The 14023-nt window shown below is 36.2% G+C and overlaps 1 protein-coding gene across 2 annotated transcripts in view; it reads left to right on the forward strand.

Moving 5' to 3' along the window:
• The window catches only part of ABCA1 (ATP binding cassette subfamily A member 1), a 132317-nt gene extending 125827 nt beyond the window's left edge, over positions 1-6490 (forward strand). For both annotated transcript variants that reach the window (XM_081278752.1, XM_081278753.1), the window contains exons 45-50: positions 2156-2297; positions 2640-2774; positions 3810-3913; positions 4505-4597; positions 5379-5622; positions 6224-6490. In XM_081278752.1, coding sequence (XP_081134878.1) covers positions 2156-2297; positions 2640-2774; positions 3810-3913; positions 4505-4597; positions 5379-5622; positions 6224-6364 — 859 coding nt within the window. In that variant the 3' untranslated portion in view covers positions 6365-6490. The remainder of the gene's footprint in view (positions 1-2155; positions 2298-2639; positions 2775-3809; positions 3914-4504; positions 4598-5378; positions 5623-6223) is intronic.
• The last annotated feature ends 7533 nt before the right edge of the window (positions 6491-14023 follow it).

Below are 14023 nucleotides of genomic sequence, written 5' to 3' on the forward strand. Positions count from 1 at the left end.
ACTACAATCCAGTTTTAGATGTTTTCTATCACCCCAAATCTATCTTTCTACACATATAAATGTATCATAAAATTGAGATTATTCTGCATATAGGTTTAAAATTAGTTTTTATTGTTAATGGTTATATTATGAATATTTTCCAGTGGGTTAAAAATACATTGCTCCATAAAATTCCTCTGTGTACATGTACCTATAATTTGTTTAATCTATTCCTTATAAATGTTGGGCATTTATTAATTTTCATTTTTTATTATATAAATATGTGCTTGCATACAATTTTTATTGTTTCTTTGTATTAGTTTCTACAAGGTAATACCTGCCAGCTCATCTTCTAGAAAGAGTGGACCCACTGATGAAGCCATCACTAGGCTGATTTCTGAGACTGTACAGTTACCAAGCAGTCTGATCTTTGGGAGTACAGCAGCACATTAGAGGCCTGTTAGGCAGTATTAACCTTGAATGCTCTAAATATGTGGGGTTTCTTCAGGCTTTCTATATTGATACATGGTACAAAGGCAGTGATCTTCAAACTTTTCTGAACCATGATCCATGTAGGATATAATGTTTTATACTTTAGCCTGATACACACAAGATACATTAACACACATATGATTTAATGAAATGTTTCATAAATAGTACCTGCTGTTACTACTTAAAATACACTCTAATAATTCTTATTTTATTCTCTACCATGTCATTTAATTTTTGTTGTTGTTGTTGTTACTGGGGATTGAACTTAGGGCACTCAACCATTGAGCCACATCCCCAGCCTAATTTTGTATTTTGACTAGAGACAGGGTCTCACTGAGATGCTTAGTGACTTACTGTTACTGAGACTGTCTTTGAACTCAAGATCCTCCTGCTTCAGTCTCCCAAGCCTGTGGGATTACAGCTGTGCGCCACTGCACCCGGCCTATCATATCATTTAAAAAGTGCTGGTTGTGGATTTATTTTATAACTCACTAATGGGAGATGACTCTAAATTTTAAAACACTGAACAGGGGAATACCAATAATATTGAAGAGTAAGGAAATTGATGCACTCGTTGATCTTTTTTCCCCCTTATCAATCATTTCAGTAGCAACTTAAGAACCTTAAAAGAACAGAACTTTTGGGAATAACACTGTTCCCCAGGCTTATTTCTAATGCTCCTGGGGCACTTAGCAATGGCAGCAGTAACTGGCTCAACCTAAGGTTTATCATAGTAACGGGTTATAAGAACTGACTCAGTCATAATTCTGGAGAAAACTAACACTGGGAGTTCTAAATAGATAAGCAGAGATGAATGACCACTTCCAAAAGGCCAAGTTCAAGTAGTACTTTTCAAATGACATGTTAGAGAATAGAATAAGAATTATCAGAATGTACTATTAGTAGTAACAACAGGTACCATTTTATGAAGCATTTAATTAAATCATATGTGTGAGTGTTAATGTATCTTGTTGAGGGTGTGAAGTGCAGGCATGAAAATGGGATATAGACACTGAAATTTTCATACATTAGGGATTATGTATGAAATTATTATGTAACCTTATTGGCATCAAAGAACCTAAAAATTGCCCCCACCCGTAAGATTGTAGGTGTATTTTTCTGTTTCCACATGTTCAGAGGGTCTACAATAAAGGAACAAGCAAAAAACCCTTAAAAGATAGGAGGGTATCTGGGCTAGGTATTTGGTAGGACTAGAATATCTGGAATATGCACACTGTGGTTGAGTCAATGTATGGCTCAGCAGAAGGCCGAAGGGAGCTCATACCCAGGATTTCTGGGTCCAGATGGTCATGAAGACAACTTTGGGCTGACAATGCACTTGGTACATATGACCACAGGAGCAATTCTGGGATGAAGATGTTAAAGTTCCAGATAGTGTTATTTAGGTTATTGGTAAAGACTGCTGCAGTGGGCATGGACTCAGGGATTTTGAAACAGGACTGAGCATGCAGGTTTGAAATGCAAGGATAAGGCAGGGTAGAAACAGAAACCCTGACAGATGGGAACAGCTGTCATCCTAGGGGCAGAAAGGCTATTCCTTTAAGCAGCAGATATTGGTATCTTTGTAAAGCACATGCATACTCTATAGGAATGTTAACCCAGATTGTCTGATTAGAATATGTCTAAATGCTTAAAACCTAACAAGTTTTATTTTCATTTGCAGTATCTTGTCAAACATCCATGAAGTACATCAGAACATGGGCTATTGCCCTCAGTTTGATGCTATCACAGAGCTTCTGACTGGAAGAGAGCATGTAGAGTTCTTTGCCCTCTTGAGAGGAGTCCCAGAGAAAGAAGTTGGCAAGGTACCATGGATACTAGAAAGCCAACCTGTCTCTTTGGCATCCTGACAGCATACCTTACGGATTTTTCACATATGACTACTTCAGGCTGTTTTCCTCATGCATGGGTGGGAACCCATAATGGTGGGGGGAGTAGGGGTAGATAGGTATGCATTGGTTGGGGGTGTGCAGAGAGGGAGTACTGCTCCCATCACATAAATTTCCTCTCCTTTTTTCTGGTACCTCTGTAGTTGCAGGTCATGATTATAGAATCCAGTCTTAATCAAAGAACTTTCACATATAAGTGTAACAAAGCATGCTAAAATTACCAAGGCAGACAAAAGTCAAGGTGCTTTATCTCTCCAGGTTGGTGAATGGGCAATTCGGAAACTGGGCCTTGTGAAGTATGGAGAAAAATATGCTGGTAACTATAGTGGAGGCAACAAGCGCAAGCTTTCAACAGCCATGGCTTTGATTGGTGGGCCACCTGTGGTATTTCTGGTAAGTGTGACTTTGGATGGAAAACTACTGTTCTGGCCTGAATGGAAAACAGGCCATTGTATGACTGTGTGGCAGAGCAGCCTTCAAGAATAGGGAAGCTTCTTTCTTGGCACAAGCAGGGGTGACTCTGTTAAATAGACACCCCACGTACTTGGCTTGGAGAATCCCTATAAGTCTGTGAGGCTGAATGTGTGATTTGGTCTTCTCTGGAACATTCTTTCTGATCATCCATGTGTTCATAACCTGAATATGGAGAGTGAGGACACAGTTTCAGATCCCCTTAATAGCTGGGTGTGGTGGTGTACATCTGTAAGTCCAGTTACATGGAAGACTGAGGCAGGAAAATCACAAGTTGGAGGTCAGCCTGGGCAACTTAATGATACCCTGTCTCAAAGTATTAAAAAAGGGCTGACAATGTATCTCAGGGGTAGAACATTCCTGGGTTTCATCCCCAGTATTAAGAAAAAAAAAAAGATCTCTTCACTGGATCTCTTCCTTAAGAGAGATAAATGAAAAATACATTAGAAAGCAGTGGCCTTTGATCTCCTTTCTTTGCTAGAGAAGAGCACTGAAGTTACTATAGGAAGAAACCTTGGGTTGAGGCTATAGAATAATCTAGATCATATGAATGGTCTAGACTATAATTGGGTAAGCTGAAGTATATTAGAATAAAAAGAGAAGAAAAGGAATTTTACTCAAACCTTATCCTGACAAAGAGAATTTTTAGTATATACTTGTTAGTAATGAAAAGATGATTGAAACTAATGGCTCTTTACCTTCCCTATTTATTTGGAGAAATTTGTTGAATTTTTAAAAAAATTCCTTAGAATATTTGAGTTTCTTGCTTCAATGAGACATTCATAAAAGTGAACTTGTTCTAAGTGAGTTTGAAATTTATTGTTATTTTGGTTCAAAATAACTAAAATAGTAAGTTAAAACTTATGATGTTTAAGAATGCTTCAGCTTTTAAAAACAAGTCTATCTTTGGTGTTTTAGTTTTAGCAAATGATAAAACTTATTTTACTTTAATTTCAGGATGAACCAACCACAGGCATGGATCCCAAAGCCCGAAGATTCTTGTGGAATTGTGCCCTAAGCATCGTCAAGGAGGGGAGATCAGTAGTGCTTACATCTCATAGGTCTGTAGTGAAGTCTTGGCTTGGCTTTTACATTGTGTTATTTGTAAATCTGCTAAATAGTATATATGTTCATTTAGTAAAAGCTAGAAAGTACAGAAAGGCCAAGGTTACATTTATCACCTGAAATTGTATTACTTGAAAACATCTATTGTTCTCATTGGCTTATGCATGTTTGCAGGGATTTCCTATGCAAACCTATGTGTACTTGTGTGTATGGATTTTTACAAACAAAAATGCAAGCATAGTATATATACTCTGATCTTTTTCACTTAATATTATTGTCAACATTATTCTAAGTCAGTAAATTTAAGTAATGCCATCATCTCTTATACCTGAATGGTATTCCATTAGTATATACCCTAATTTATTTAATTCTTTCCATTTGTTAGACATTTGAATTGTTTCCAACTTATTCACAATTCTAAATGGCACTGCAGTGAGGAGCTTCATCTGTATATCGACATGTCTTTAGAATAGGATGTGATTATGCACTGGAAGCTGGGAAACTTTTTTCTTTGAAATGCCAGATGTCATGGTGATGATTATGGGAGCATGTCTCTGAAACTAAAACTTTGTTCTGTTTTCCCACAGTATGGAGGAATGTGAAGCTCTTTGCACTAGGATGGCAATTATGGTCAATGGGAGGTTCAGGTGCCTTGGCAGTGTACAACATCTGAAAAATAGGTAAAAGAGACTATTTCTTTAGGATAGCACCTATTTAGAAACCTTGATGATTATTCTTTCATTGGTGTATAAATGGTAGCTTAAAAATAAAGAGAAATTAAACTGGGAAAAATAGTATGGAGTAAAGAATCAGGGCTTTGAAGTCAAACTGAACCGTAGTCAAATTCTGTCTTTATTATATATATATATTATATTATATACTTTATTATATACTATATTATATTATATGTCTATATTATATACTTTATTATATACTTATTATATACTATATTATATATATACTTTATTATATACTGGTTGTTTGACTCATAAGCAAGTTACTTAGTCTTTCTGAGAGTCTATTTCCCAGGAATAATACTTCCTGGCTTTGCTTTATTTATGAAATTAAAAAACTCACATGACAGTGTGATTACTAGCACAAGTTTTGGAGTCTATGCAAATGGGTTTGCTTCCTAGCTCTACTACTTAGGAACTTTGTATCATGGGCAAGTGACTAACTCCCTGGGCTTAAGTAACATCTGTCAGACTTCATGGATCTAGGTGAGGATTAAAGACACTGAGAAACAGGGCACTCAGAATCAGGGCACTCAGCATCGGGCACTGCTCATAGATTCTCAATAAATGATAACTGGTTCCTTCTTTCTGAAACTGATCTCTGGGTCTTTCAGGGACCTCCCATTTTCATGGCACAAGTTGGTTTCTCAGAGGTAAATATTCTTCTGAGAAGTTTCCTGGGGATACTTCATTTGGGTGTTTTTTTTTTTTTTTTTCCTGCTTTCAGGTTTGGAGATGGTTATACAATAGTTGTACGAATAGCAGGATCCAATCCTGACCTGAAGCCGGTCCAGGAATTCTTTGGACTTGCCTTCCCAGGAAGCGTCCTAAAAGAGAAACACCGGAACATGTTACAGTACCAGCTTCCCTCTTCATTATCTTCTCTGGCCAGGATATTCAGTATCCTCTCCCAGAGCAAAAAGCGACTCCACATAGAAGACTACTCTGTTTCTCAGACAACACTTGACCAAGTAAGCTTTTAGTGTCAAAAATAGATTTTCTTCCCAGGTTGATGATTCCTGCCTACTCACACCTTCACCACTAGCCTGAGCACAGTTCAGACTATCTGTGCTTGAATTCCTCATCTATGATTACTAGCAATGCATTTTACTAAACCTCTCTGAACTAAAAAGGAAGATAATGCTTTCTACCTGACAGAATTATTGTGAGAATTTACTGAATTAATAATCAGAACAACTATAATTTATTGAGTACCTATCATAGATAGGGCATTTTGCTATGTGCCTTGTCCCATTTAGATAACAAAAACTACTAAACAGATCCTGGCATTTGATAGGTTTTCAGTAAATGTTCTCTTCACTCTTCCCTTTAATCAATGGAAGTTGGTGATGTGGGATTAACACAGAAGATGATTTTTTAAATGATTATTAATGTTTTTCAAGTATCTTATCTTCCCTCACACAGTTTTCTAGTTAATCTACTTTGCAATTCTGTATTCTCCTACATGACCTAATTTCAACATGAGGACAGTGCAATTAGAATAAAACTGCAGCTAGAATAAAGAAAGAACAAGTCAAGAGGTACTTATAAAGCCCTTCTTTGTTTTGACAGGTATTTGTGAACTTTGCCAAGGACCAAAGTGATGATGACCACTTAAAGGACTTGTCATTACACAAAAACCAGACAGTAGTGGATGTTTCAGTTCTCACATCTTTTCTACAGGACGAGAAAGTAAAAGAAAGTTATGTATGAAGAATGTCGTTCATACAGGATGGCTGAACATAAGGAAGAACGAGATCTTCCTTTACACTGTGTGAAGTGTTCCAGAGGAACAGGCTGGAAGTTTTTGTGGGAAGAAGTAAACTGGATACTGTACTGATACTATTCAATGCAATGCAATTCAATGCAATGAAAACAAAATTCCATTACAGGGGCAGTGCCTTTGTAGCCTATGTCTTGTATGGCTCTATGTGAAAAAGACTTGAATTTAGTTTATTACCTTTACCTATGTGAAACTATAGTATGGAACCCAGTGGACATTTGGGTTTGAAGTCATACTTTTTTGTTCCTGTGTATCCTCACTGGGATTGCAGCAACAATTCATCAAATAACCATGGCCAGTGATTATCAAAATCAAAGGCGTACATCCTCATCCATTAAGCCATCCCATTCCAGGAGACCGGTTTCCTGGTGACACAACCATTGCTGGCAATGTGTGTGCCAGAATTACTAGTGCCAAGTTGCTCAGAAAGTCTGAAACACCGTAGTGTGTAACATACACCTTTGTAAAGCTGCTCTTCTCAGAGTCTATCAACATCATTAAATATCAGGTGACAAAATGGTGCCATGTACGGCTAACGTCCTTCTTTGAGTCCCTTTTTGATGAGCTGCTTTGGTGGCTATAATATGTAAAGTATGGATATCTCTACACATAAGAAACTTGGTTCCATTGTTATGTTGCCCCATGCTTGGGAGCCATGGGTTTCCAGGGTCTTTCTGGGACTGTTTAAATATACTTAAATTCTGGTAAGAAGCAAAGGCTTAGCAGCCAAACTGTTGGAACTGTAAGCTGCTGAAGTCAAGGCATGGGATTAAAGAGATGGTGTATTCAAACCTAGTGCCCATTTGTCCTGATTGTTAACACGGTACACTGCATCTCAAAAATTTTGTTATTTGACACAGGTGTAGTATTATTTCTGGCTTTTTGAATTAATCTAGAAATGAAAAGATTGAGTTATATTTTGACAAAAATCTTTGTACTATTATGTCATTTGGAATTTTCAGTTATATCAGTGATTTCTGAAACCTTAGAATGACCTCTTTTAGGACCTGTGGTATAGAGGAGTATGGTCACACTGCCTCACTAGCTTTATTTTTCCTATACAAATTTGCAGATAGAATGTCTAACTAGTGCCTAGTGACTAGAAAACAATGTGGTGGTCAAGATCTCATGATATTGTTGTTAAATTTAAAATCACGTAGAATACTCTTAAATCAGTTCATCAATCAAGTATTTTTTGAGTATATGCTATAGCTGAATGTGTACGTATAGATGGATGGATACAAAAGAGAAATTAAGAAGAGAAATTAAGTCTCAGTAGATTTCCCATGCCATGTTATTCAGCTAACTGGTTTACAAAAGATAGGTTGTTTTATTGTGATTATAGAAGCCCACTTAAAGAATATTGGCTAGACTTTTTTTTTTCTTTTAATAGCAACAGTGCAAAAGCCAGAAAAGGTCACAAGGCTGAACAATGGATTCTTTCAAAGAGAAATCAGCTAGCTTGGGAACTTGTTGAATACAACTTGTACTTATGACATTTAGTACCTCCACATAATTGGTTCTGCAGAAATGTTAGACACCCAATTAAATCTCTGACAATCTCAAATTTTGAATCTCTTCAATCATTAAACTATCCTGAAAAAAATAAAAACAGCAAATGCTTCCACAAAGAATAGTTTTCAGACTTAATCTTATTTTAGTTTTTAAATAAAAAATATTATTTCAGTAATGCTCAGTGTCATCTTTCTTGAGACAAAACAAAAATATGAGGGAATTGCTATTTGGCAAAGTTCAAGTGAACTTTCAATATCATCATTAATTTATCTTAACTATTTCTAAAATTTAAATATTAACTCTAAAGGTATACAATTTCAGATATATTTCAAATGTGTATGTATATATATGTGAATATATATACATATATATTTAGATTCATAGACTGTTAAGTAACTCCTTGCTTAAAAAGAAAAATGATTTTCAAAAAATTAATGTCATTATTTTCTAAAATGATAAAGCATATTTTCAATAACTATTAGCATGAGATTACTACATTCATACCATTTTCAAAGATATAAGAATAATTTAGTTTCTAAGAATAATTTAGTTTCTCATTAATTTTAAAAATAAAATCAAAATCTGGTGGTTTTCTCATTTCACCATGAATCACTCTCATTCACGATATTAAATCCATGAGTGACTCTTTGCTTCTAATTACTCTGACTTCAAGGTCACATTTTAAAACTTCAAAGGCACTGTGAACTATTTTGAGAAAAAAAATTAAATGTAGATTTAAAAGGGTCTTTCTGAAGCTAGAAATAATATACAGTTCTACATTAACCTCATTATTATTGTGTTACCTTTTAGACTATCCAAATAGTAATCTTAAAGTTCCCTGTGTAAACTTAATTATGGTAGAAATTTTTACCAACTCTATCCTTAAATAAAATTTCTGTATATTAACTGTGGAAATGTAACTATGTGAGTTTCATAAATTCTCAAAAAGTGTTCAAAGATTTCTGCTCTTGCATCTTTTGGATACCTTGGAAAACTTACTAACTGTGAATATAAAAAATACAAAAGAAAATAACAAGTCCTCTCTATATAAATACCCAGCACTATTCATTGTTATAAAACAAACAACCAAACCTCAACTACTGTATTTTGATATCTGTACTGAAAGCATTTCTTTGTGACTATTAAATGTTGCACATCATTCATTCACTGTATAGTAATCATTGACTAAAGGGATTTGTCTATGTTTTCTTCTCATGGATGTATATATCAGGTAAATTTTTTTCCAAAGAGCCATGTGTTATGTAATAATGAACCACTTTGATACTGAGATATTAATTTGTATTTACTAGTAATAATGTAATACCATAGTTAATACTGCTCTAATTCTTTTCAAAATTATTGCATCCCTTTTTATAGAATGTTTATATTTCCATAAGGATTAGGTATGCTATTATTCCTTCTTATACCCTTGGGTAAAGCTGTTCTTGTGCTTTTTCTTTATCATTGGCCCTTCATTCCAAGCACTTTATGCTATCTGTAATGGATCTATTTTTGCACTGGAATATCTGAGAATTGCAAAACTAGACAAAAGTTCACAATAGATTTCTAAGTTAAATCATTTTCATTAAAAGGAAAAAAACAAAAAAATTTTTGTATTGTCAATAACTTTATATGATGTATTAAAAAGGCTTATTTCTATGTTGTATTGAGTCACGAAATAAAGCTGTGACAGTTCTGTTGTCTATGCAAATTTACTTTTGTGGATTCACAGCACCACCTGCTGTTGAAGTGTTAATAAAGCCATGCAAAAGTAAGAAGAAATGTCCCACATAGATCTGGGGTTGCTATTTGGATCAAAAGTAAAAATTTTAGAAAAGGTTCAAATATCTTATTAATCAAAACAAAACTCGGGACCACTTGAATAGAAAGTGGTGTTATGCTCTTTCATAATTCAGTTGAGATAAGAATAACTGATATTAAGAAAGTTTAAGAGGTTTGTAGATGAACTTATTCTGTGCAATGATTGTTAACCCATTAAGTCTCAAGCTTTCAATTCTGGTAACTTAATATTCAAATATTATTTCAAGGTTATCAAAGAGGCATATTTGTTGCTTAAGTTTTTATAGGTGTTCCACATCTGGGATGATGGAATAAAATGAGCTAAGCTGCAGAGATGTCTGAACATACTCTGTAGCTAAGCTTCTTTAATAAAAATTTCACTTTGGTTTTTAGGCAGTTACAAAGGCAGCCTTTGTTGTGCTTCTGTTTAACAAAAAATACAAGAACATAGTATAGCATGTCTACTGGCAAGGTGCAGTGATGAAAAAGGTGAGCACACAGCAAGAGTGGCAATGTGGAAAGAGAAATACCAACATCAAGATGCCTTCACCTGAAATAAGTGCTGTGCAGTCTACACACAAGTGGGTGTTATGAGACAATGCGGATGTACTTTTGATAGCTCATTAAGAACCAGTCTCATAAACAGATGTATGCTTATGTTGATACTTGAAGAACTTCTGTCAAACAGTCCTTTTTCTGGCAGCACATGAGTCCTGGTTCCACTGTGATCTCTTTGGAATAGCTGCAATGACACATGGTTAAGTGGTCCTTCTGCTGAGGCACAGATCTGAACTTTGTGTACAGAAGTTTCTTGGCTATTGAGTAGCTTAGATGCCTCCTCAGTATCTGCATCACAACTTCACCCTCCCCTGCAATGTTCCCATCAAGTGACTTTAACAAAATGATAGAAAACACTGTTTGCAAAAAATCCCAATAGAGAGGGAAACAAACAAAAACTATAGAAAAACAAAACATCAGTTAATGGAGATGAAAATAAAGGTTACCTATCAGTACTGTCCAAAATCTAGACAAAAGCCTATATGGACTTTTTCTAGATTCCAAAAATTCTAGACCCTTTGGAATGCATATATTAAGAATGGAAAAGTCTAAGAAAACCAGCAACTTCTTTCAAGTTTTTACTGTGTTGTCAGACACTTTCTTTGATCTTCAACTGATCCTGTTCTATGAGTTAAGTAGTACCATTTTACATGTGAATAATTTGTAACTCAGAGAATAAGGAATTTGTACAAAGTTATAGGGCTAAATGATATAGGTTCTTTTTGTTTAAGTTAGATACCAGATTTGTCCTTGTAAAATCTGCTTTCACCATCATTGTTCATAATTTAAATAATATCTAGTTTTATGTGTCAATCACTCTTCTAGGTTCTGGGGCTACAACGTTAAAAACAGAATTTTGGCTTTAATAAAGTAATATATTGGGGGAGAAGCACAATGTATGTGTAGACAAACAAATCTGATGCAATAAGTGCTACAAAGAAAAAATGTGGTGATGGGTTAATGATGGTAAGGAGTCAGAAACAGCCTGAGGAGTGGCCTTTAAGTTTAGATCCAAGTTTAATAAGCAGGAGCAACATTTGAAGGTAGGTGACAAGAATACTCCTGGAAGAAAGAACACCTAATACAAAACTCTAAGGGGAAAAAAGCTTTGCAAGTTGAGGGAGATTAAAAGAGAGAATATTCCAATGTTCCTGGTGCAGAGTTAGCAAGGAGAGAAGTCATAGGAGATGGAATCCTAGAGAGGGCAGGAACCAAGTCTCATAGGATTTTGCCACCAAGGTATTTGGATTTCACTATGGAGCTCATGAGACAATGACAGAAGATAAAAATGTGCAAATCAACCATATGTACATATGAGTTTTAAGTCATGAGACTGAATGAACTTACGTAAAGTGAGCAAAAAATAGGGAATGTTCTTGAGCCTGAGATTTATAAGAAAAGCCAGCAAAGGTAATGGAGAAGGACTGGCCAAAGAGGAGGAGGAAAATTGGAGTATGATGCCATACACTGAAATTCAAAACATCATGTTTGGGGAAGGCAGTTGTAAATTATGTCCAAAAACTTCTGAGAAGATGAGTAAGGTAAAGGCTAAGAATGACCACTACACTTGATAAGTCGCTTTTGTAAATCACTGCAGCAGATTGACAGGATGCAGACCTATCTAGAATGGATTCAGGAAGAACAAGAGATGAGGATACAGTGAATATACAGAAATCTGCAGGGGGTTTTGAAGAGAAGCAGAAAAACAGGACAATAGCTGAGTTACAAAAACTTTTATTTGGTCTTGGGCCACTACCTCAAACAAGAAACCAAACCATAGCCTCCTGGAATAATGTGTGCTTCTTTTAAGATGATACCCAGAAAAATAGCATTCTAGGTGATGGAAGTTATGAAAAATGTCTCTCTAGGGAGCGTTATGCTTCTTCTAACATACTGCAGGTTCACACTCCTTTGAAAACTGAATCAACTGTGATTTCAGTTGCCATAACAGTCAGCTATGTAGGATTTGGTAAGGAGCTAGTGCTGAGAATGAAGTTCAGAGGGTGAGTCTATAAACAGCATTTACTTGTCCTCTGGGAGTTATGTGGTGGGTGTGGAACCAGATCAGATGGGTCACATAATCTGTTTCTCTTCCTCCACAGTCTGGGATAATAACTTATAACCAGCAGGCAATTAGTATTATTTTTGCACCCACAGCAAGAACTTTCATTGAATCGATCATTCACTGTGTGTTTCAGGAATACTTTCCAGAGGTTGGTAAGGCACCTCCAATATCAGTCAGGTAAACCACTGTTAATGGTGGGCAACATAAAGTGTGTGGAGGATGATGAACTTTTTTTTTTTTTAAACTCAAACATCTTGTATTAGTCTGTTTTCTATTGTTACAACAAAATATCTGAAGCTGGGTAATATATAAAGCTCATAGTTTTAGAGGATGAAAGTCCAAGATCAGGTGGCCCCTGATCAAGCCCCTGTTAAAAGGCCTCATAGAAAATGGCATCATGGTGGAAGTATGTGAAAGAGGGAGAGATCACACAAGACAGGAACCCAGAGAGATTCAGAGGTAGGCTTGCTCTTTTTATAACAACTTACTCTCAAGGGAACAAAGGTCCCAAGAAAACTATGTTAGTCATCTTATGGTATACCCCATGACCTAACTACCTTACACTAGGCCTCATAGTTTAAATGTTCCACCATCACACTGAAGCCAGAATTAGACGGGCAGTCAGTGTAGATAGGTAAATTGAGTCAGGTAGGATCAAGAAAGCCAATTTTGAGTCTAAGAAATTGGAGACTGTCCCCTGAGGAATTAAAATGTTAATCCCTTCAGAGCCCTTTCTCCACCCTTATCAAGAATCTGTTCCTGGTCCAACCTGCTTCCCAGGTAAACTTTCCCAGGTAATCTTTCCCAGGATTTTCCCCTTCCTACAGTGAGCTATAAGGTTGTTAATGTGTCTTGGCTACTCCATCCAGCTCTCCCCCGCTTTAGCCCACCTGTTACCCACCTTTTGGCCCTCCCACTGAGCATTCCTGGGCCTAGTCACCTATGCAGGAAGGAGAAAGATAAAGAGGAAAAGGCAGGAGAACAAAGAAAGCCTAGGACATATAAAAAGGTCAGAACAGCTCCACTCTGGGGATACCAGGATACCAGCTATGGCCCCTTTCTCCCTTGCGGGAGAAGTCTATGTTACCCCTTTTAAAATAAACCCTGCTTCATATGCTTGCCTTGGAGTGCTTCTCTAATGTTCAAACTTCAACATGTGGGGAAGCAGGATTCATCACTGATAACAGGCAGAATCAACACCACCACTACAATGGGAAACCAGCTTCCAGGACATGAATCTTAGGAGGACATACTCAAACCATATCTAAACCACAGCACATTCCACGTGTTAATTCAATCAACAAATAGTGAGGGCTTACCATAATCCAGGCAGTGATGACACTACAAAGATTAAAACAATAACCCCTACTGTCATGGAATTTAGTTTCTAGTAGAAGAAGACATATAATAACAAATCATAAATACGCAATATATTAATTATGATAAGTGACAAAAATAAGGCAGGGGTGATAGACAATGTCTTACTTTAGGTTGCCATAACAGAAGGACATAGACTGAGTGAGTAGTTTAAACAACAAACATTTTTCACAGTTCCAGAGTCTAGGAAGTCTGAGATAACAGTACCAGCATGATTGAGTTCCAATGAGGTCCCTTTTTCTAGTTTCTTCACATGGCACAAAGAAAAAAGAAC

This window comes from Spermophilus citellus, assembly GCF_964194105.1.
Source record: "Spermophilus citellus genome assembly, chromosome: 2".
NCBI classification, from domain to species: domain Eukaryota; kingdom Metazoa; phylum Chordata; class Mammalia; order Rodentia; family Sciuridae; genus Spermophilus; species Spermophilus citellus.